Source organism: Hippocampus bargibanti, linkage group LG01 (assembly GCF_051943395.1).
Source record: "Hippocampus bargibanti isolate YZ-2025 linkage group LG01, ASM5194339v1, whole genome shotgun sequence".
Lineage (NCBI taxonomy): Eukaryota > Metazoa > Chordata > Actinopteri > Syngnathiformes > Syngnathidae > Hippocampus > Hippocampus bargibanti.
In genome coordinates, this window is record NC_142734.1 from 27,746,532 (window position 1) to 27,768,540 (window position 22,009).

The 22,009-nt window shown below is 40.6% G+C and overlaps 2 protein-coding genes across 3 annotated transcripts; one reads left to right on the top strand and one right to left on the bottom strand.

Annotated features, from left to right (window-relative positions):
• Positions 1-94: 94 nt before the first annotated feature.
• Positions 95-21,959, top strand: sh3yl1 (SH3 and SYLF domain containing 1). The gene is made up of 14 exons (XM_089007450.1): positions 95-161; positions 1,444-1,554; positions 2,143-2,256; positions 2,382-2,446; positions 2,536-2,648; positions 2,721-2,849; positions 2,947-3,094; positions 3,244-3,316; positions 4,738-4,803; positions 4,923-4,955; positions 6,468-9,519; positions 9,607-9,811; positions 15,141-15,305; positions 20,881-21,959. Coding segments are annotated over exons 1-11 (1,047 nt in total). The 5' UTR covers positions 95-160; the 3' UTR covers positions 6,662-9,519; positions 9,607-9,811; positions 15,141-15,305; positions 20,881-21,959.
• On the bottom strand, positions 7,065-20,516 carry LOC148903703 (solute carrier family 22 member 6). 2 transcript variants are annotated; one of them, XM_089007378.1, is made up of 10 exons: positions 19,208-20,516; positions 15,754-15,851; positions 15,137-15,291; positions 14,371-14,539; positions 14,181-14,283; positions 13,983-14,110; positions 11,772-11,983; positions 9,893-10,001; positions 9,572-9,805; positions 7,065-7,199 (listed from the first exon to the last, which is right to left on the bottom strand). In XM_089007378.1, the coding sequence occupies exons 1-10, from the start codon at positions 19,442-19,444 to the stop codon at positions 7,157-7,159; spliced, it is 1,488 nt and encodes a 495-aa protein (XP_088863504.1). In that variant the 5' UTR covers positions 19,445-20,516; the 3' UTR covers positions 7,065-7,156. The 2 variants fall into 2 exon arrangements, with proteins under 2 accessions (XP_088863504.1, XP_088863499.1); XM_089007373.1 differs by having other exon boundaries at positions 14,181-14,539.
• Positions 21,960-22,009: the final 50 nt, after the last annotated feature.

Below are 22,009 nucleotides of genomic sequence, written 5' to 3' on the forward strand. Positions count from 1 at the left end.
CTTCTCACAATCATCGCGGTCAGCTGCGGCCAGATGGCACGTGACACTCAAGCTAAACCGTGATTGGCTGTAACCAGGGCGGACGACGGGACAGGTGAAACGGAAGGAAAGAGAGACAACATTTGTCGCGTGTTGCTACCTGACCGGACGCCGAGGAAAAAGTAGGTTTCGAACAAAATCATCTTTGTTTTTTGTTTAATCGTTATTTCCTTTTTTATGTGCCGTCCGAACGGTGCCTTGGGGGTGTGGGTGAGCGAGGGGGTGGCGAGCCCCACAACTTGACGAACTTACTGTGCTTGACCGAGGCAATTAGTATGCCTCCCGTTTGACAGGGTGATTATAATGTCGGAGGTATTTCCGAATTGTTTGGCGTCCTAAACTTTCTGTTTTTCTGAATATTTACAACTAATTAATTAACTCACCGGGTACCGAACCTTTACGTCGTCGTCTTTATTTTTGTTCTATTTATCGATGTAGGTTTATTGGGTATTTATTTATTTATTTTTTACTACTTTTTTCGTGAAGCGGAGTTTCACACTGGTTATTTGTCCTTCAGTCACTTTAGAGAGAAATATTTTGGTGTGAGGAGAATGATTGTTTTGTTATTTCGACAAAATGTGCCCCTTAAATTCCTGCTTTTTTGTGTGTGGTGTGTGTGCCGTGTCTTTTTGACATGCGTGCATGTGTGTAAAAAGCTTTTTTCAGCTTTATATTGAGAGAAATCATAGCTACAACGTTCTACGTAGCAAAATATTATCAAACGTTCACACACAGACAAAAGTACGATTTAACATTCCTATGATCCACAAGCTAAATGATTTTAATGTAATGAGTCTCCGGTGTGGTAAATTATCTTTTGATTTTGATATTTTGAAGCCCGTTATGGCCACACGTTGGCGCTGCCTTCTATTGCTGACTTGCAAAAGTTGGCATGTTCTCAGGAACACAATGAACCACAAGGTCAATTGTTGTGTTATGTAAAAATGTAATGGGCCGATTATGCTTTTGTTCTGCCATTTTAATGAAACCTTGTGGATTCGACACACCCTCTCTCTCTAGAATGAACTTTGTTGACATGGTTTGAAAAAAAAACATACACTCCGGTAACCTCCAATATTAGAATCAGTGACTAGAAACTCTGGAATGGTCTCATGGAACCTGACTGAAACCGTCCCCTGGGACGGGAATTACGTCGTTGCGATGGAGCACTGACGGGCTACTGCTCGAGCTCTTACAAAACAGTCAATCCTGCCCAGCCAGTCTGCCACCATTCCACTTGGTGCAACCAGCAACACATTCCTTTGGAACATCCATAAGGTCTTTTTTTTTTTCGGAAAGATCTTTGTCAGCTGAAGTAAATGTCTTGCCGTTATAAAAGTTGACTTTTTTATGAACTGAAATTCAATTAAAAAAATATAATAACAGCAGTTCCATTGTGTGCAGTGAGCAGCCTCCTTCCATCTGACTTAACAGCCGAGGTCAAGAAAGCCACCAAGATCCTCAAAGGATTCACTGAAATCTCCTCCGGGAATGGACTGGATAAACTCATCCCAGGTTTGGGTCCCACCGTAACAGTTGTCGAGTCCTGGTTCTGATGCTCCAAATGCCACAAACTGAATCAGCTAACTTTTTGGGTGTAAGGCTGTTAAATTTGATGCCACACATGGCAAATTTCAGGATCATTTCAGTCGCGGAAGCTAAAACCTGACTTCTCACCACATTTCCACAACAGCTTTCATGAATCATTCTCTGACATTATTTATGTATGTATTTATTTACATAGCTACCTATTTATTTTTAATTCATTTATCCATCTATCGTATTTATGTACTTATTTATTTATATTTATTTATTTAGCCAGCTATTTATTGATATATGTATTTATCTATTTATTTGTCTGTCTATTTATTTGTGTGTGTTTTTTTTTAAAGAGACGCAAGTGCTCCTTTTTTATTTTTTGTAGGGACCGATTCTGAATTATACTTTCCCCTCAGCTGCACACATTGTTGTTTAATAACGTCAAATCGTATTTTATGCAATTCATTGTTGATCAATTCTTAAAATATATACATATTTGTCACAGTTTTTTTTGTTTGTTTATTTTTTATTTTTTTGTCGTTTGCATTGTTGCCGCACGCGCAGCAAGTGTGATCGCATCAGCCGAGGGGCTGGCCATCATCTCCGTGGTGAAGGCAGGCTTCTTGATCACGGCAAGAGGAGGCAGCGGCATCGTCATCGCCAGGCTAGCTGACAGACGTGAGTTCTACAAATTTTTTTTGGGGGGGGGCGCTTTCGATGTAATATCAGAGATAAAAAAAAAAAAACAACATCCCTCACCGTCCGAATTCAAAATTAAGCACAGCATATGCTTCTGTGCACAGGTTGGTCTGCTCCTTCCGCGATTGGAATTGCTGGTCTGGGCGGCGGCTTCGAAATTGGTGTGGAGGTGAGTGATTGCAAGGACCGCCGTGATTGATTGCTTGCTTATGTCGAATGGCGACTTGAACGCCTTGCTGTCTTTTCCACCTTTCTCAGGTTTCAGACTTGGTGATCGTCCTCAACCATCGGCGAGCCATTGACTCTTTCACCAAGGGCGGCAACTTGACCCTGGGTGGGAACTTTACAGTCGCTGTGGGTCCGATGGGCAGGTGGGTTCGTACGTTCCGTATGAAGAGATGTATGCACTCTATTTTGGTTATTGATAATTGTCATCCCGCCAGGAACATGGAGGCCGATGTTACCCTTCGCAAAATGGCCGCCGTCTACACCTACTGCAAGTCCCGAGGGTTGTTTGCGGGCTTGTCTTTGGAGGGCTCGTACCTGATTGAACGCAAAGAGACCAATCGCAAGTGGGATGCATTGACACCTCAATATGTTTATTTTTTTCTTTCTTTCTTTCTTTTTAATTTATTGAATTTGAATACAGCTGTGTACATGAGCTTGCAGGTTCTACTCTCGGGATTTGAGAGCGTCTGGCATTTTGAATGGCGACGTGGACCCACCGCAAGAGTGTGACTTTCTGTACGATATGTTGAATGCTTACGCGGAGGGCTACGGAACGGAATCGAGCACCATGAATGTGACCACCACAAAGGTAAATTGTTTTAAACTCGTAGTGCCCCAATTAGTATGCGTGTGAAAGGCCCACATTGTGGTTTTCCTTTTGTTGCAATTCTGCACTTGATAGTCAAAAAAGAAAAATGGCTTCTTTTGAGCATTGACAACATTTTCTCGTGTTTACAGGTAGCCCGTCCTCCTGCCAGGCCTCCTGCTCCTTCGCGAGGACGGAACACCTCACAGCAGTACGATGATCTCGGTAAAACTACCAAGATCCGCCCTAGTACTCGAGTGCACGTCCGTCACGTAGAGCAGGGCAATCAAACTCACTTTTTGTGAGTCGGTGCAACATGGCCCACTTTTTCTAGTGGGCCACATTGCAGTTATGGTTACCCTGAGTGGGCCATTATGAATGTGATTTTTGTCATTCAAAATATGACATATACGATGCGCAACAAATTGGGGGGGAACAACTTGTTTTGAAATCGCAAGTTAAGAATGATGGTTAGCTTAGCCATGATGTAATAAGCACATAACGAGATCGATCATGCTTGCAACATCTCTAAAATAATGGATTGGATATGAAAATATGACATTTTCATTCAGGTTTCAGCAAGCATCGTGGAAAAGTGAACATGCTTGATTTGCTCACGCGGGCCACACAAAATGATACGGAGGCCCTCATCTGGGCCCCGGACCTTGACTTTGATACCTGTGACACTTGGACTAAGAATTTCTAAGTCATTTGCCAAATGCGTCCTCGGTCGAAGTCAAGTGGGCCAGACCATTAAAATTAAACCATACTCTACTATAAATAACCAAAATATCATATATTCCTTTGTTTTGGTATAAAGAAGCATAAGAACATTAAGTACATGTTGAAATTTAATGAATTATTTGTACAAAATATTTCACAAAATCAATTTCTTTTGACAAATGTCATTTCTATTATTATTGAAATACGTATATGTGTTACAAGTGATTCGTTCATTGTACAACAGCACAAAACTTGAATAAGTCATCGGTTTTGAAAAATATAGTTGTGCACCTTAAGAGATAACGAGATTAACACAAAGGACTTTTCGAACTACAGTAAAGTCTCGTTATATCGATATCGGATATATCGATAGTCCCGGTTATATCGATACTATTTCTATGCACGCACGGAGAAAATTACATGCAAACAGGGTCGGATATATCGATAGTCCCGGTTATATCGATATTTTTCGGACTCCCTTGAATATCGATATAACGAGACTTTACTGTATTTACACATTTGCATATAAAATGTAAATGTTAACATTGCTGCTGTCTGGGTCTGTCTCAGTGACATACTGAAACTGCTATTGTCTTCTTCTCAAAGCAAAACAATGTTGTCTTCTACTCTGATAAAAAAAGTGTACCTCTTAGCGAGTAATCAATGAATTGCATCTTATTTAAAAATGTATTCTGGGCCTTTAATGCAATTTTTTTCACTTTTGAATCATGCTGCGGGACTGATCGAACCTCCTTGCCGGCCAGTTCCTGCCCGCGGGCCATATGTTTGACATCCCCGATTTAGATACACACTTGCTTCCTGTTACTTTTTTTACGAAAAAGAATATTTGCTTCAGAATGTCACCGTTGTGTCCTCACCGTAACCAAAACTGTGTGCGTCTGTGTGCCTGTGCGTGTCTGCAGGTGGAGCAGGTAGAAGGTCACTCTACCCAAATATCTCTATCTACAAATCTGACATTTCCACTTCAAGTAAGTTGGTCTTCGTAGGGGTGTTTTTTTTCTCTCTGGCTGCAGCACCCTGGTGGATGACGTCGATCATCATCATCAACAACTTGATTTAACATGAGGATGGTTGGATTTCATTCCAGGTCAATTTCCTCCCAGAAAATCTCCAAACTTAGGTAAGAGAGACGAAAAGCATTGCGATGCATGTAACAATCTAAACTTAAAGGCCAACCGACACCATTTTTTTTTTTGTTTCCTAACTGAAAAACAGAAAAAACGTTTTATAGCATCTAAAATACCCAAAACACGCAAGCTGATATTTTTAGTCAAATGAAAAACACCAATAAAAATGGCTTAATGTGTCCAAAAACTACTTCAAATTGAACCCGGAAGTGGCCAGTTTCAGAAGGTCCCGCACCCTTGTTCGTGACGTCACGTCAAGATGTCTTGCCTTGCTTGAGAATCAAAACAGTGGCTTCAGATTCGGAGGCGATGCTTTCTTGTTACTCGTTCAGTTATGAATATGATTCAAATAGTTCTGAAGAGGAAAGCATAAATGTTCGCAATCGATTGAAGGAGTCCTCCCATTTCAATTCAAGCCGTCGATGACAGCAATGTAGTGTCCCATAAAATGCACAAGATGGCGCCCATGCTCCGTTGGAAATGGGCTGATTTGTCTGCTGCGAATTTGTGTCAGCGAATATCAAATAGTTGTCTTGGTGCAACACACAACAATTCACCATTGCATTATTTATGTTTTCCTTCTAATTTCGCCATCAACACGGATCAACACAAAGTTTTCAGACCAAACAAAGTACCGCAAAATGCACTGTTCCCCACGTGACGTCACGTGGGGAACTCGAAACATGAACTCGAAAACAAGACTTCCTGAATATTCAGCGCCAGTCTTAAAACGTAAAATATAGCTATATGCGGTGGAATATTTGTAAAATACACTCAGTAGAAGTCATTTGAAGTGTGCGAATCAGTGTCCTCCATCTTCAGAGGTTTGATTCGCATGTTTGTTTTGGCCAAGCTTTTACGTCGGATGCCCGTCCTGACACAACCCTCTGTATTTATCCGGGCTTGGGACCGGCACAAGAAGACTTATGTCCCCTTGTGGCTACAGAACAAGCAAATCGCTCAGTAAAAGGCTCCCAAACACAAAATGGTCAGTGGCACAGCAACAATCAATAAAGCAAAAGTATACTCATGGCAGTCCAGATGCCTCAAAATGACACAGAAGGACTTCTTTAATCGATTGCAAACATTTATGCTTTCCTCTTCAGAACTATTTGAATCATATTCATAACTGGAGGTGTAAGAAGAAAGCATATTCTGCGAATCTGAAGCCATTGTTTTGATTCTCCAGCAATGCAAGACGTCTTGGCGTGATGTCACAAACTGGGGCGGGACTTTCTGAAAATGCCCAACTCGCAGCTCAATTTTTTGCAGATTTTGGATAATTAAAGTCATTTTTATTGGTGTTTTGCATTTAAACAAAAATATCATACTGCGTGTTTTGGGTATTTTAGATGCTATAAAACGTTTTTCTGATGTCAGTTAGGAAAAAAAAATGGTGTCGGTTGTCCTTTAAACTGGACAACACATCAATTTCATTGTTTCACTTCAGCCATTAATATTCCAATTGCATTTTTTTATTTGTCTGACATTGTTTTCTTCATCAGGAGGAGGCACAGCTAGCGAAACTCTGGTGGTCACCGCTGTTCACGCGTTTGCGGGTCAACAGCCTGGTGACCTGAGTTTCAAACCCGGCGACCGGATCACCATTATCACCAAGACTGAAAACCAATACGACTGGTGGGAGGGGCAGTTGGATGGGCGAAAGGGCATCTTTCCCGCCAACTACGTCACTTACTGACCGACATGACTTGGCGGGCTATGCGAGGAGAGTAACTGCACATTGGTGCGGTTACCACGGCATGGTTTTGCACCCTTTGCTCAAATGATTTGCCATACTGCTGCATAACTCCAAGGTCAGACTATTTTATTCTTCTTATTATTACTATTATGAATCCATTTGGCTTTGGTTGTCTGGCTGCTTTGTGAAATAGCATTTTTCTCTTTAAAATTAAAGCGATCTTTTTATTGTGACTTCTCGAAACAATTTAGGTTTCAAACAGGCAAGCGTTTGCACAAGCACACTTGATGTTGAGCAACTTTGCTTTCACACGTTTCATGACTGTTCCACTTGCAATGAATGAAGTGTTGAAACCCTGGAATTCAAGTGCCCAAATTCACCCTTTGCGCCCGCTGGCTTCTTATAAAAAGTGTTTTAAGACTAACAAAATAAAAGTGGCTTTGTCAAAAAGGAAACATTGCTGTTTCCACACTGCCCCGGAGATGTTTTGAACTTTCACTCTGATGTGCCATTGACAGCCATCTGGCTTTGCAGCTTCCTGGAAAGACAGGAGATATGCAAACTTTATATTTCAAATGTTTTTCAGATTTTTTAAAATATATTTCAAATGTTTTTTTTCTTTTTTTTTTTTTTTTTTTTTTTTTTAATACCTCGTGGTTTTATGTGGTTGGTTTTTTTTTCTTCATGTTTTTTTTTTTATTTCCAGTTCAACGTGCTAAAGTATGCGATGTCGAGCTAATTTAACATAACTTCCGTCCGCTCAGCAACTCCACAAAAGGGTACACACTATTTTTTTATTCCTGCTAAGGAACTGATATGACTTGAATGAGTTTGTCTGAAAAAGAGTACAGGAAAGGAAGAACATATCGTCAGTGGGCATTGAGACACAGTGCCCATTCATATCTGGTAAAAAAATACTATTCGTCCGCAGTTTGGAAACTTAAACTCAAGGTCTGTTAGAAAGATGGAAATATGTTATTGTTGGGCTCATAAGAGGTTATTAAAGTTGTCTTTCATTTGAAGCAATTTTTGTTGGTGTGAATTCATGAACTGAAAAACGCACTGAAAAAAAATCTAATTCAAGCTTTTGATGGCAATCATCCATTTTTTTCCCGCGCATGCGCATATGCGATTCAGTAAGTCCCCCCCCCCCTACGAAACAAATTTGATGGAGTTTCCCGAATGAAACGAGATACGTACTGTACTAATGAGCGGAGAGCCGATGTGGAAAATGCTTTTTTTTCCCTCGACAGCAAAATATTTCAGACTTCAACGCGGTTGCAAAACTGACTGAACTGCACTCATTGTTAGCCAGAAAGGGAGAAGTGAAGTCACACAACAGCGTGCATTTCATCATGCAGGATTTGCATTAAAGCGGTTGAAATTTGACGATAATGTTTTTGAAAAGTAATCTTCAATAGGATAACCCCCTTCCCCAAATATTCTGATTGTTATTTAATGTGCAAATTGGGTACCATATTATTTTTTAACAAATTAAATTTATTGAAACAAAAGATTTATAATACAGTGATACCTTGGCTTACGAACTTAATTGGTTCCCAGACAGCGTGTGTAAGGCGAATAGTGTATCCAAAAAATAATTTTCCATAGGAAACCATTAAAATGAGAATAATCCGTTCCCAGGTCCCCATAAAACATAATTTTCTACTTTCTAATTTTCTAAGCCTTAAAACTACACAAAATATACCTTATTTTACGTATAATAAATGTGCTATGGTATTATAATTAAAGAAATAAACTGTACTGTATAAGTCGTTTTATTTACCTTTGTGATGGTCGTTGATGGCTTGATGGAATGGAGTGGCCGGTTACATCAGCATTAAACACTTGATGAGGAACGTAACCTTTCACCATCTTGAGGAATGATCCCTTGTCGCTGTTTCTCTGTGATAATTGTATCTAGTTCCTCATCAATTGTGTTCTATTTAGCCGTTGATAGCTTTTTGTATCAAGTGTACAGATGGCTTGTGCGGGTTGTTTGTGGAGCCTGATTGATGGGCTATTTTAACCTTGCAGTCTACACTCTACTAAGTTCAAATGCAGTATCAAAGTTAAAACTCACCGTCGTCTGCCTGTCTCTTTAATGTTTAATCCACCACCCCTCACTGCTGCATTCTTGACCAATCATGTGGCTTTAACCGAAGACTGGGGGCGGGGAATAGAGAACATAAATAGTCAGCTGCCATTTTGTTGTTAGAAGAACGGACTCGTTCGTTAATGACACATCACTAATTGAGGCAGCTCTGTGTACGAAAAAAGTTCGTATACCAAGGTAAAGTTTGTATGCCAAGGTAAATTTTTCATAAATGTAACCTTCGTAAACCGAAAAGTTCGTAAGACAGGGGGTTCGTAAACCCGAGGTATCACTGTGAAAGGTTCAGTCTTTTATGTTAGGCTTAGGCTAAAACGAAGACAAACCACAAATTAACATTAAACTTAAAAACACGTTAAATGTAAAATAACTACTTTAATTCAAATATTTTTAAAATTTCTGAAACATCCCCAGTGGGACAGGCCCTCTTGACTGTTATGTGCTCTTGGGTGCCACCCAGTGGCAGTTTGGTCCTAAGCAAGTTCTTAAACTAAATACGTACAGTATAAGATTTATCATACATCAATAATTATTTTAGGTTAGGCTTATGAAAAAACGAAGTCAAACAAAACATGAATTAATATTAATTCACTAAAAAACCCAAAATGCATACGAACTACTTCAAATATTTAACATTTTGCTGTGTTCTTCCTCAGTTGGCCCCGATCGCTTGACTGTTTAGTGCTCTTGAGTGCCTCCTAGTGGTCATTTGCTCCGAAGCAAGTTCTTCATAGCCTTGTGCCTTGTAAGTGGGGTTTTCCTGACCCTTCTGGCAATTGTGACACTCGTGCGCTCACCTTGTCCTTTTGTCCGTGTGTTGCGTTGTCCTGAGACAATCGTCCACAGAGTCAGGAAGCGGGATGCCGATGGTCTCAGGAAGCAGTAGACACAATCCGCAGCCAATGATAGGCCCACTGCTGCAAACGAGCATGGCGGCCAATGGGAGCGTTCCCTCGGGGTCGGGCGGGAACAGAGTGCTCACTAGACACCCAACCCGGAACCACAAATTGACCAGCGACATGCAACGCTGCCTGCAGGTTGGGATACAGAACACGTTTCATTGAGTAAATTTGCTTCAGGACGTGGTGAATTTTACAACCCGCCGTCTGTCGTGTTACCTGACCACTGTGGGAAATAGCTCAATGCTGTACAGACTCAAGATGAAGATTGTGGCCATGATGCACAATTTTCCCAGCAATGCCAAGCTCATCACGAGTATTGCATCACCTGCCGAAAACACTTGTGATTGTCATCGCATCACTCCCTTAAATGACAACCGACACAATTTTTTTGTTTCCTGACATCAGAAAATTAGAAAACTGGTTATTCATTCATTTGTAGTGCGCTCAAAATTTCATATGTGGAGGGGAAGAAACATTCTAATGGCTTTTCCAAATTCATAATGCCCCCCCCCCCCCCCCCCCCCCGCAACCGCCCAGAGAGAAAACCGTAATGTAGACCATTGTAAAAAAAATGACTGACACCGCACCGTTATTCTACACCACAGGTGTCAAAAGGCCCAGGGACCAAATCTAGCCCACTACCTCATTTCATTTGGCCCGCGAAAGCTAATCAAGCATGTCAAGTTTCATGATGCTTGCTAAAGTCCAAACCAAAATTTCTAATTGTCCCATGTAAACCACAATAACAGTCATTATTTTGCACTTCAAATTTGAAAACTAATTAATGAATGCATTAATTTGTTATGCAGTCTATGTCATGTGGAGGGGATGAAAAAATCTAATGGCTTCCCCAAATTCACAACAGCCCCTGACAAGAAACTGTTCCTACAATGGGGCTTGCGGCAAAAAAATGACTTTGACATCATTGGTTTAGATCAGGGGTGTCAAAGTCATTTTTTGCCGCGGGCCACATTGTAGTTATGGTTTCCTCTCGAGGGCCGTTTTGAATTTGGGGAACCCATTAGAATGTTTAAATCCCTTCAAATATTACATATAGAGCACACAGCAAATTAATGAATAACTCGTTTTTAAATCTGAAGTCAAGAATAATGACTTTTATTGTGGTTGACATCCAAAAATATGAAATTTTGGCTCAGATTTTAGCAATCATCATGGAATTTAACAAGTTTGATTTGCTTTCGCGGGCCAAAAAAAATGATGTGGCGGGCCGGATTTGGCCCGCGGGCCTTGACGTTGACACCTGTGGTTTAGATTGTAAATGATGTATGTGAAGCAGGTCGAAAATTGACAGTGAATTACATCAAAATAATTTCAGTATTCAACAAGATCTTAGATGGTGAACAGATGCCTGAAGAATGGAGATGAAGTGTACTCGTGCCCATTTTTAAGAACAAGGGAGATGTGCAGAGTTGTACTAACTCCAGAGGAATAAAGTTGATGAGCCATACAATGAATGAAACTCTGGGAAAGAGTCGTTGAAGCTAGACTAAGAGCAGAAGTGAACATTTGTGAGCAGCATTATGGCTTCATGCCAAAAAAGAGTACGACAGATGCAGTGTTTGCTTTAAGAATGCTGATAGAGAAGGTCAGAAGGAATTGAATTTACAACAGATTCTTTTCTTACAGACAGTGGCTTTTTAGGTGTTCAATTACTTTACGTTTCGGCGTACTTCCGCCTTTGTCGTATACATAGTAGGAGTATAGGGGGTAGTATAGTGCAGGATTTGTGTGTCTATTATGCTCTACTCTACCTGGAACTGTCCCCGTTTCCTCAATACATTGCAGTACTCTTAGTTGTTCTTCACTGAGGATAAAGAATGTCTGCATATTGTTGGTATTGTTTGTGTTGCTTGAGCGTTTGTGTTCAAATATCTAGTAGAACATTGACCCTATTCGTGAACCTCTCCACAGCGTTTTGCGGTGTTTGATTGTTGATTCTCCCCTTATTTTATGTTAAGTTTGACTTTAATGCTGGCAAGTAAGTCTGAAAACATTTCATCGCTGTAGGTGACGTTGTCTGTGCAGAAACGACAAACGTACCACTGAGCGAACATTTACTTGTGGTAGAACTCACATTGGTGTCTGGAAAGCAGCAGGGACATAAAACAGGCGGCGCCACTCAGGAACAGAGTCACCATGCTGATGGGACGCCGATCGAGGCGGACCAGCGGGACGAGCAGGCAGGGAGCCTCGGAAAGGCCGGAAAAGAACTGGGCCCAGTAGACGTTCACGCCGAAGGAGCCGATGTTCAAACAGATGCCGTAGTATGTCAACGCCGTCGCAGCACTGACCAAATACAGCACACATCACCGTTTCAACATGTTTTTTTCAATGAAGGGAAAAAACATGGAAGGAAACCACAAAATAAATTGTATAGCTCCCACACCCCTTCTGTTCCATTTCCTGTGTGCGTATCTGCAACAGGCCGATCAGGTGTCAGTAAAATGTAGTGTCTTCATTCTTTTCTTGTGTATTCACAAACGATCATATTTTATTATTACATTTTATTATTTATGAATTCTGGAGAAGAACTTATTTATTTTGCAATCTAGAATACGTCCACTAGAAAGAGCTTGTTTACTTAAAGGACAACCGACGTGACTTTTTTGTTTTTTAACTAACATCAGGAAAACGTTTTATAGCATCTAAAATACCCAAAACACGCAGTATGATATTTTTAGTCAAATGCAAAACACCAAGAAAAATGACTTAAGGTGTCCAAACTCTGCAAAAAATTGAGCTGTGAATTGGGCATTTTCAGAAAGTCCCGCCCCCAGTTTGTGACGTCACGCCAAGACGTCTTGCATTGCTTGTGAATCAAAACAATGGCTTCAAATTCGGAGAATATGCTTTCCTGTTACACATCCAGTTATGAATATGATTCAAATAGTTCTGAAGAGGAAAGCATACATGTTTGCAATCGATTAAATAATTTATTTGTGCCATTTTGAGGCAACATTGGGGGAAAATCTCCCCCAATGAAACCCAAAAAAAGAGGCACAAAATGGCGACCTCCAGTGGCCACCTCCATTTCCACAGGCTGATAAATTCCTTATATGGCGCTTGGACGCCCTTTTCTGGCCTTCTCGCGGCTTTTGGGTGCAACATCAGGTCTCCAGACCAAACAAATACAGCAAAATACATTGACGTGATGGAAGCACCGCTACAATGCGTCTTTTTTACGGTGAAGGGCGGTCCTTTAGTGACGTCACGTACGGACTCGTCACCACCTTCCTGAATATTCAGCGCGAGTCTTAAAACGTAAAATATAGCTCGATGCGGTGGAATCTTTCTAAAATACGCTCAGTAGAAGTCATTTGAAGCCATTTTACAAATTATGGACACAACTTTTCCGGAGACGTCGGTTGTCCTTGAAAGGACAACAAAGACCATTTTTTTGTTTCCTAACTGACATCAGAAAAACGTTTTATAGCATCTAAAATACCCAAAACACACACATATTTTTACTCAAATGAAAAACACCAATAAAAATGACTTAAAGTCTCCCAAAACTACTTCTGAGAAAGTTTCATTTTCAGAAGGTCCCGTCCCCTTTTCGTGACGTCACGCCAAGACGTCTTGCCTTGCTCACGAATCAAAACAATGGCTTCAGATTCGGAGAAGATGCTTTCTTGTTGCTCATCCAGTTCTGAAAATGATTCAAATAGTTCTGAAGAGGAAAGCATAAATGTTTGCAATCGATTAAAGAAGGCCTTCCAGATAAATTCGAGCCATCAGGACTGATGTGTAGCGTCCCTGAAAATGCAGAAGATGGCGCCCAAGCTCCGTTGGAAATGGGCTGATTTGTCTGCTGGGAATTTGTGTCAGCGAATATCAAATAGTTGTCTTGGTGCAACACACAACGATTCACCATCGCGTTATTTATGTGTTTTCCTTCTAATTTCGGTATCAACACGGATCAACACGAAATTTTCAGACCAAACAAAGTACCCAAAATGCATTGTGTGTCGCTTTCTCGGTCAGCGGCATTCCTGTCGTGACGTGACGTCAGGAATCGTCACCAACTCAAAAACAAGACGGCGCGAGTCTAAAAACGTAAAATATAGCTATATGCGGTGGAAACTTTGTAAAATACTCTCAGTAGAAGTCATTTGAAGTAATTTTACAAATTATGGACACAACTTGTCCGGAGGCGTCGGTTGTCCTTTAAATGATCTCCCTTCTTTTTGGCGATGTTACACTTCAAAATAAAAGAGACATTTTAATCGGAAAGTGCAGAGAAGATGACATGGTGGGGGTTCACCGTATAAAAACGAAACGTTACCCCAGATAGCTCATGATGGACAGCCGCAGCAGGACAGTCGGGTGTTTGAAGGGTAGGAGGTCGCTTGACGTTTGATCTTTCTCAACTTCTGCGACTTTCTGCTTCTCCGCCGCTTTGGATCCCACAAGCTACGGATGCACGGACGAGCAGATGATTCAGACGGCAGGGTGTCGTGTCTAAATCAGTGTCTCGGTGTACCATGTCCACACACTGTTTGTCGGCCGTGTTTCCACTGCGGTAGCGGAACAGAACGTCGGTCCTCCCCATTAACGCCAACCAGCTGGGAGATTCTGGAAGTGAACTGTGAGGACAAACAGAAATACGGAAGACCCGAGAAGCACCAATGATCAAACTGTCAGACAGAAAGTGGAGACGATGGAGGTCAGACCGGTAGAGTGGCAGGCAGATGAGCTGGGGAACAGCGAGAGACAGGTGAAGCTGTGTCCAAGTGGGACTAAGCCAGGCCAGCAGAGCTCCGGCCATTGTCCCCAGACTGAAGCAGAAGCCCAAAAAGGCGGGCGACCAGAGACGGGCGGAGGGGGCGGTCCACTCCACAGCTGAAATGCCCAAGCACAAGATTTGGCGCTCGTCAAAGGTCCAGAGAGGTTATTGTCAGAAAAAGGGAGCCTTGTTGTCACACAAATGTTTTCTTTGACTACAGTGGGGCCTTGGCTTACGAACTTAATTGGTTCCCAGACAGAGTGTGTAAGGCGAAAAGTGTGTATCCCAAAAATTAATTTCCCATAGGAAACCATTAAAATGATAAGAATCCGTTCCCAGGTCTCCATAAAATATAATTTTCAACTAAATAAGCCTTAGAACTACACCCAACGTACCTTATTCTATGTATAATAAATGTGATATTGTATTGTAATGAATTTATTTATCACGCTACATATTTATTTAGTTATTTATCACGCTACATATTTATCTATTTGTGTATTTGGTTGTGCTTCTGTACATATTTATTTGTGTATTTTTATTTATGTATCTAATTATTTATTTTTATTTATTTATTAAATCGGTCATTCATTTATTTATTTGTTGTTTATTTATTTATTTATTTATTTATTTATTTGTTTGTTTTGTTTATTTGTTCATTCATTCTTCCTTCCTTCCTTCCTTCATTCATTCATTCATTCATTCATTGTTACCCAGACTGAAGGAGCAGTTGTTGATGCAGCAGCAGCAAATGCCCGCCAGGCATCGAACGGCGAGGAAAGGAAACGGTTGAGGAAGAACAGCTGGCAACAGGCCGCACACAGCCTGCACATAAACGCTGACCAGCAGCACCGGACACTTCCCGTATCTGCACATGCAAAGGTAAAAAGTGTGCATGCAGTTTGCAACACTAAAACACTCACATGTAAGTGCCTTGAATTTGAAAGATCAAGAAACGGCAAAGTGGCTAAAGTCTTGTTGTGTGTTTGTCGTCTTCCGTGTTCGTTGGTCTATGTGCAAAGAAAGTATGTGTGATTTTATATGGCACAGTTGGGTTGATAGGCCTGCTACTAATTATTTTAATAGTCGATTATTTTGGTGATTATCAATGGATCGGATTCAAAATTATGTTTCATTTGCCAGCCCATGATTCAAAAACAGGGCATTTCAAACTGCAGAAAACGACTTTATATCGTCTGTCAAGTGTCTTAAAACGTCATTTTATGACCTTTTTTGTGTTTTTTGTGTGTGTGTGTGTGTGGGGGGGGGCAAATACCAGTACCTTTTACTTTGCCTTCTACTTGGGTACAATGTGTCAGTATTTTCGTACCTGTCAGACAGAGTTCCGGCCAACAGCGATCCAAGCAGTAGACCCACCATGTAGACTGTTTGGCTGTAGGTCAACCATGAAGTCCAGCCACACACTGACTGATGCACAAAACAAACGCAAACTCATCTATTTTATTGTTTTTTTTTTTTGCAACTGTGGATAAAAGTGATGAATTAGTGTGTGGATCTTTAAATGTGGTGCATGCAGCGAACACACCTAAACACAAATACTCCTCCACCTTAGAAACATTTCTAATTGCCAATTTTCTAAATTATTTGTTACATTTTCTAAAAAGGCGACAAACAATAAAATAACAACTACTTCTGTTCAACTGTAACAAAAAAAGTTAGTGGATAAAAAAAGCAAAGTTAAGTCAACATCCAATTTTTATTTTCAATGACCAATAAATTTTGAGGGCAACCCGGGAACCAAGTGGTTAGCACGCTTGCTTCACAGTGCAGAGGTCGTGAGGTCGTGGCCTCACTGTATGGAGTTTGCATGTTCTCCCTGGGCCCATGTGGGTTTTCTCCGGGTCCTCCGGTTTCCTCCCACATTTCAAAAAGAGGCATGACAGGCTGATTGAACACTCTAAATCATAGGTGTCAAAGTCAAGGCCCGCGGGCCAAATCCGGCCCGCCACATCATTTTTTTCGGCCCGCGAAAGCAAATCAAACGTGTTAAATTCCATGATTATTGCTAAAATCTGAGCCAAAATTTCATATTTTTGGATGTCAACCACAATAAAAGTCATTATTCTATACTTCAGATTTGAAAACGAGTTATTCATTAATTTGCTGTGTGCGCTATATGTAATATTTGAAGGGATTTAAACATTCTAATGGGTTCCCCAAATTCATAACGGCCCTCGAGAGAAAACCATAACTACAATGTGGCCCGCGGCAAAAAATAACTTTGACACCCCTGGTCTATAAGAACTTCGCTCTGAACCTGACTGATCCCATTTTGCAACTTCAGAGTAGTTCGACTCAAAACTTAAGTTTCGAGTAGACCCAAGTGCATATCCCCCTGTTATACAGCACCGAGATTGGGAATTATTGCTTTAAATATGACATACAACCATTGTTTTGATGTACTCCCCCCCCCTTTCCTTCACAATCCAATCCATAGAAATCAATGCCTGAACATGTGGAGCTCAGAGCACAACAATCGTGTTGTTCCACTCGGTCGAGCGTCCAAAGGGAGGCTGAAGGTATATGACTGTGACCTGGGTTATTTGTTAACTCCAAATGGGTTTTTATTGTTGACGGGCCACTGGTCTTTTCCTCTATCTGCAATGAGAGGCAGTGAGTTGAGGGCAAGAAGTTAGTCCTGTTCTCAACAACCGGGCGCACCTTTTAAAGGACAACCGACGCCTTCCGGACAAGTTGTGTCCATAATTTGGAAAATCACTTCAAATGACTTCTACTGAGCGTATTTTACAAAAATTCCAGCGCATATAGCTATATTTTACGTTTTAAGACTAGCGCTGAATATTCTAGAAGTCTTGTTTTTGAGTTGGTGACGATTCCTGACATGACGTCACGACAAGAACGCCCCTGACCGAGAAAGCGACACACAATGCATTTTGCGGTACTTTGTTTAGTCTGAAAACTTCGTGTTGATCCGTGTTGATGGTGAAATTAGAAGGAAGACACATAAATGATGGGATGGTGAATCGTTGTGTGTTGCACCAAGACTACTATTTGATATGCACTGTCACAAATTCCCAGCAGACAAATCAGCCCATTTCCAATGTCTTGCATTGCTGGAGAATCAAAACAATGGCTTCAGATTCGGAATATGCTTTCTTGTTACACATCCAGTTATGAATATGATTCAAATAGTTCTGAAGAGGAAAGCCTACATGTTTGCAATCGATTAAAGAATTTATTCCGTGACATTTTAAGGCAACATTGGGGGGAAATGGATCACCCAAAAAGAGGCAGAAAAAGGCGTCCAAGCTCCTGTGAGGACTTAATCAGCCCGTTTCCACAGGCTGGTAAATTCCTTCCATGGAGCTTGGTCGCTCTCTTCTGGCGGCTTTTGGGTGCAACACGAGGTTTTCAGACCAAACAAGTACATCAAAATACATTGACGTGATGGAAGGACTGCTACAATGTGTCTTTTTTTCGGTCAGGGGCGTTCCTTTAGTGACGTCACGTACGGACTCGTCACCAACTCAAAAACAAGACTTCCTGAATATCCAGCGCGAGTCTTAAAACGTAAAATATAGCTATATGCGGTGGAATCTTTGTAAAATATGCTCAGTAGAAGTCATTTGAAGCCATTTTACAAATTATGGACACAACTTGTCCGGAGACGTCGGTTGTCCTTTAAAAGTCAGTACGTTGTTGTCTGATGTGATCGTGCCTCTTTGCACTTGACTTCTTCTGTCGATCCCGTATCTTCTTTATTTCAGATATGGAGATAAGCGACAGTATTGAACGTAGTCACGGCAGAACCACACGGGCGAAACGAATTTCAGTATTTTGGCTCTCCCAAACTTTGAACAAAGCTTTTCTGGGGACATTTGTACTATAATAACTATCATATAATGAAACACTTTACACGACCTCTCATGTGCTCTTTGCTGCCAGATCAGGGTTTAAACAACCAACAGCTTTCACTCTCTTCTTCGCTGTGCTATTTTCCCCCCCAAAAGTACTTCCTGTTACTCTTATCAGCTATAGTCGCCATTTTGAAAACCTGCGGGGCGGTCCGCCCGGTGTTTTGTGTCCAGCCAGCGAGTTACTAGGTAATGATCAAAGATGGTCGTGCGGGTACACCAGGTACAACACATCATAAAAACATTTGCTCGTTTGTTTTGAATACTTAAAGTGTGATAAAATGTGCACTCCAATTATTATTATTATTATTATTATTAGTAGTAGTAGTAGTAGTAAAAGTAGTATTAGTAGTAGTATTCATAGTAGTAGTAGTATTAGCATTATTAGTATTAGTATTAGTATTAGTATTAGTAGTAGTAGTATTAGTATTAGTATTAGTATTAATATTAGTATTAGTAGTAGTTGTATTACGTTTATCCTGTCTACTTGATATCAAATTTAAAACAAATTATTATTATTATTATTATTATTATTATTATTATTATTATTATTATTATTATTATTATTATTATTATTATTATTATTATTGTTGTTGTTATTGTTATTATTCAATCACGTTTCGGTTGTCCACTTTAGTCACCCAATCAGATTGGTCTCCAAAAAAGATCTTTGACCTCTGATTGGTTTCTCGGCATCGTACTTCCGTGTTTGTTCCCGATTATTTCGCGGCTCCAATTATTATTATTATTATTATTAGTAGTAGTAGTATTAGTAGTAGTCACGTTTCGGTCGTCGATTTTAGTCCCCCAATCAGATTCGTCTCCAAAATGATTCTCGACGAATTATTATGAGTGTAATTATGCTTATTATAAAGCTTGTTCACTCACGTTTCTGTCGTTGTTGTTAGTTACCCAATCAGATTCGTCTCCAAAAAGATCTTCGACTTCTGATTGGTTTCTCGGCAGTATACTTCCGGGTTTAGTTCGCGATTCGTTGGGGGCATTACCGCCGTGACACTTCGCGTCGACCACCACGTCCATGAAAATGTCGAGGAAGAAGAGGAAAGCGTTGAAGAAGAAGGCGAGCGACACACGCCAGAAGACGGACAGCTGAAGCGGAGACATGCCGATCTTCACTTCTGGAAGTTTTTTTTTTTTATATATTCCCGTGGTGTGCACTTAAATAGCCCTTCGCCATGTGGACAGCCCGAGCCAAAGGTCCGTTGCATGGACTTTGGACTCTTGTGACTTGCAAAGTGTTTTTTTAATTAGCATGATCTCGTCTTGAACCCGACCACCATCCCACCCTCCCCCGCCCCAAATTCGCCTTATTCAGACGGTGTGAAGTAGGGCCAGGAAAGGTGTTACCATACAAATTGCCTTAAAGGACAACCGACATCACTTTTTTGGTTCCTCACTGACATTAGAAAAACGTTTTATATCATCTAAAATACCCCAAACATGCAGTATGATATTTTTATTCAAATGCAAAATACCAATACAAATTTGAGCTGTGAATTGGGCATTTCAGAAAGTCCCGCCCCCAGTTCGTGATGTCACGCCAATACGTCTTGCATTGCTGGAGAATCAAAACAATGGCTTCAGATTCGTGTTTTTCTTGCCAAACATCATATTCATAAATCTAAATTTTGTGGGAGGAAACCCCTATTTGTAATATTTCAAAATGAAATGAAACTATATCAGAAAACAATTCAACTATCTGCCGACCCAAATGCTATCAAAACACATGATTTGTTGATGAAATATGGCATAGGATGATGTGATTGCCGAATTCATCTGGTGTCCCCCCCCCCTCTCTTTTTTGTCAATTTCACTATGTTGTGCAGACTCGATGGAATGTTAAAACCCCTGGCACCCCCCTTCCCCCGCTCTCTCTCTCTCTTCTAATTTGTTCTTCTCTCCTCTTTTTTCTTCTTGTAAAATGATTATCTGTCAGGAACTCCTATTTCCTGTGCGATCAGGTACTGTCTCATACGCGATTATGTCACCTAATGTATGTTGCCAACTATTTGGAAAATATCAAGTATGCAGAAAGATTTGCTGAGACACACCTCAGATGTACTTTTAGAAGCTCCACAAGCTATTCAAAACCAATGGTTTTGTCTACCTTTGTTGTGTTTTGTTTGCAGTGTTGTTTGTTTGTTTGTTTGTTTCTGTTGCTTTGTATGTTTGCATGCCATTTGAATAAAAAAAAATGGCTTCAGATTCAGAGAATATGCTTTCTTGTTACACAGCCAGTTATGAATATGATTCAAATAGTTCTGAAGAGGAAAGCATACATGTTTGCAATCGATTGAATAATTTATTCCGTCCACATTGGGGGGAAATGTATCACCCAAAAAGAGGCAGAAAATGGCGTCCAAGCTCCTGTGAGGAATTAATCAGCCCGTTTCCACAGGCTGATGAATTCCTTCCATGGAGCTTGGTCGCCCTCTTCTGGCAGCTTTTTGGTGCAACACGAGGTTTTCAGACCAAACAAGTACAGCAAAATATATTGATTTGATGGAAGGACTGCTACAATGTGTCTTTTTTTCGGTCAGGGGCGTTCCTTCAGTGATGTCACGTACGGACTCGTCACCAACTCAAAAACAAGACTTCCGGAATATTCAGCGCAAGTCTTAAAACGTAAAATATAGCTATATGCGGTGGAATCTTTGTAAAATACGCTCAGTAGAAGTCATTTGAAGCTATTTTACAAATTATGGACACAACTTGTCCGGAGACGTCGGTTGTGACTGGTGAGATTTTTCACACGTGTGAGAGACGAAGCAAGTTGCTCCTCAGGCAATTGAATCATGCTGCGTTGTCAAATTTATGGCTATATTTTTTAACACCTGGAGCGTGTATTTTGTCTTATCATCTGTTCAATATTTTTTCTTTGTCATCTGTTAAATAAATTACTTCACAATTTGTTCTCATGAGGGCATTAAAAAAAGAACTACACAACATAATGATTTTGAGATACATTTACTCTGTTTTGGGATTGTTTTGGATTTTTTTTTTTCAGTGGATGGCAATCTGGCAGAAAATATGGATCGCAAATAATATTACCCTTCTTACTATCTTACTCTTCTTATCTATCTTACTCAATGCATGTTTGTTTCTCTTCAAGGGAGGGAGTCACACAGAATCAAAAACCACACAACAGAAGGAATTGAACTTGCTCGTCAGTGACTTTCAAGCACGTTGGGCCGCTTCACCACAAAGCAATTTGCGAGCAAAACAGGTCAGGAAAAGGAGTGTAACTAAGATAAAACTGAGTACAGTTTTCAATATTACGGATGTCCTTAAATCAAGTCCCGAAGGGAATGTAGCTTCATGTCCACCGGCTGTCCCTCTTGTTATGTGGACCCCTGTTTGGTTCACATTCCGGTCGGGTTCAGCTTTTTCCACGCCCTCCCATATGCTTTGGGAGGGCATTTTTTGTCTTCTCTGTTTTCTTAGTGTCTGTACATTTCAACTCCACTTTTGAAGACAGATTCACATTTTGTAACCGTGAGCTGATTGGTCAGTTGGTATTTTTAAATGGTTTCGAACATTTTATTTGACAACAATCGTGAATCAAAGATCTTGTGTGTACTGTACAGGAAGTAAAATTCACGCAGAATTATAAAAAAAACACTAACAATAACATCTTAAATACATTGGACAGAAAAAGTCTCCATCCAC

Excerpts from the sequence above, each read along its gene's own strand:
- LOC148903703 (XM_089007373.1), bottom strand. The coding sequence starts at position 19,444 with ATGTCTCCGCTTCAGCTGTCCGTCTTCTGGCGTGTGTCGCTCGCCTTC. Across the intron at positions 14,111-14,180 it reads ACAAACAGTGTGTGGACATG|CTTGTGGGATCCAAAGCGGC; the intron begins GTACACCGAGAC and ends GTGCATCCGTAG. Across the intron at positions 10,002-11,771 it reads GCTGCTTTCCAGACACCAAT|GTGATGCAATACTCGTGATG; the intron begins GTGAGTTCTACC and ends TGTTTTCGGCAG.
- sh3yl1 (XM_089007450.1), top strand. Across the intron at positions 2,649-2,720 it reads GCTGTGGGTCCGATGGGCAG|GAACATGGAGGCCGATGTTA; the intron begins GTGGGTTCGTAC and ends TCATCCCGCCAG. Across the intron at positions 2,850-2,946 it reads CGCAAAGAGACCAATCGCAA|GTTCTACTCTCGGGATTTGA; the intron begins GTGGGATGCATT and ends ATGAGCTTGCAG.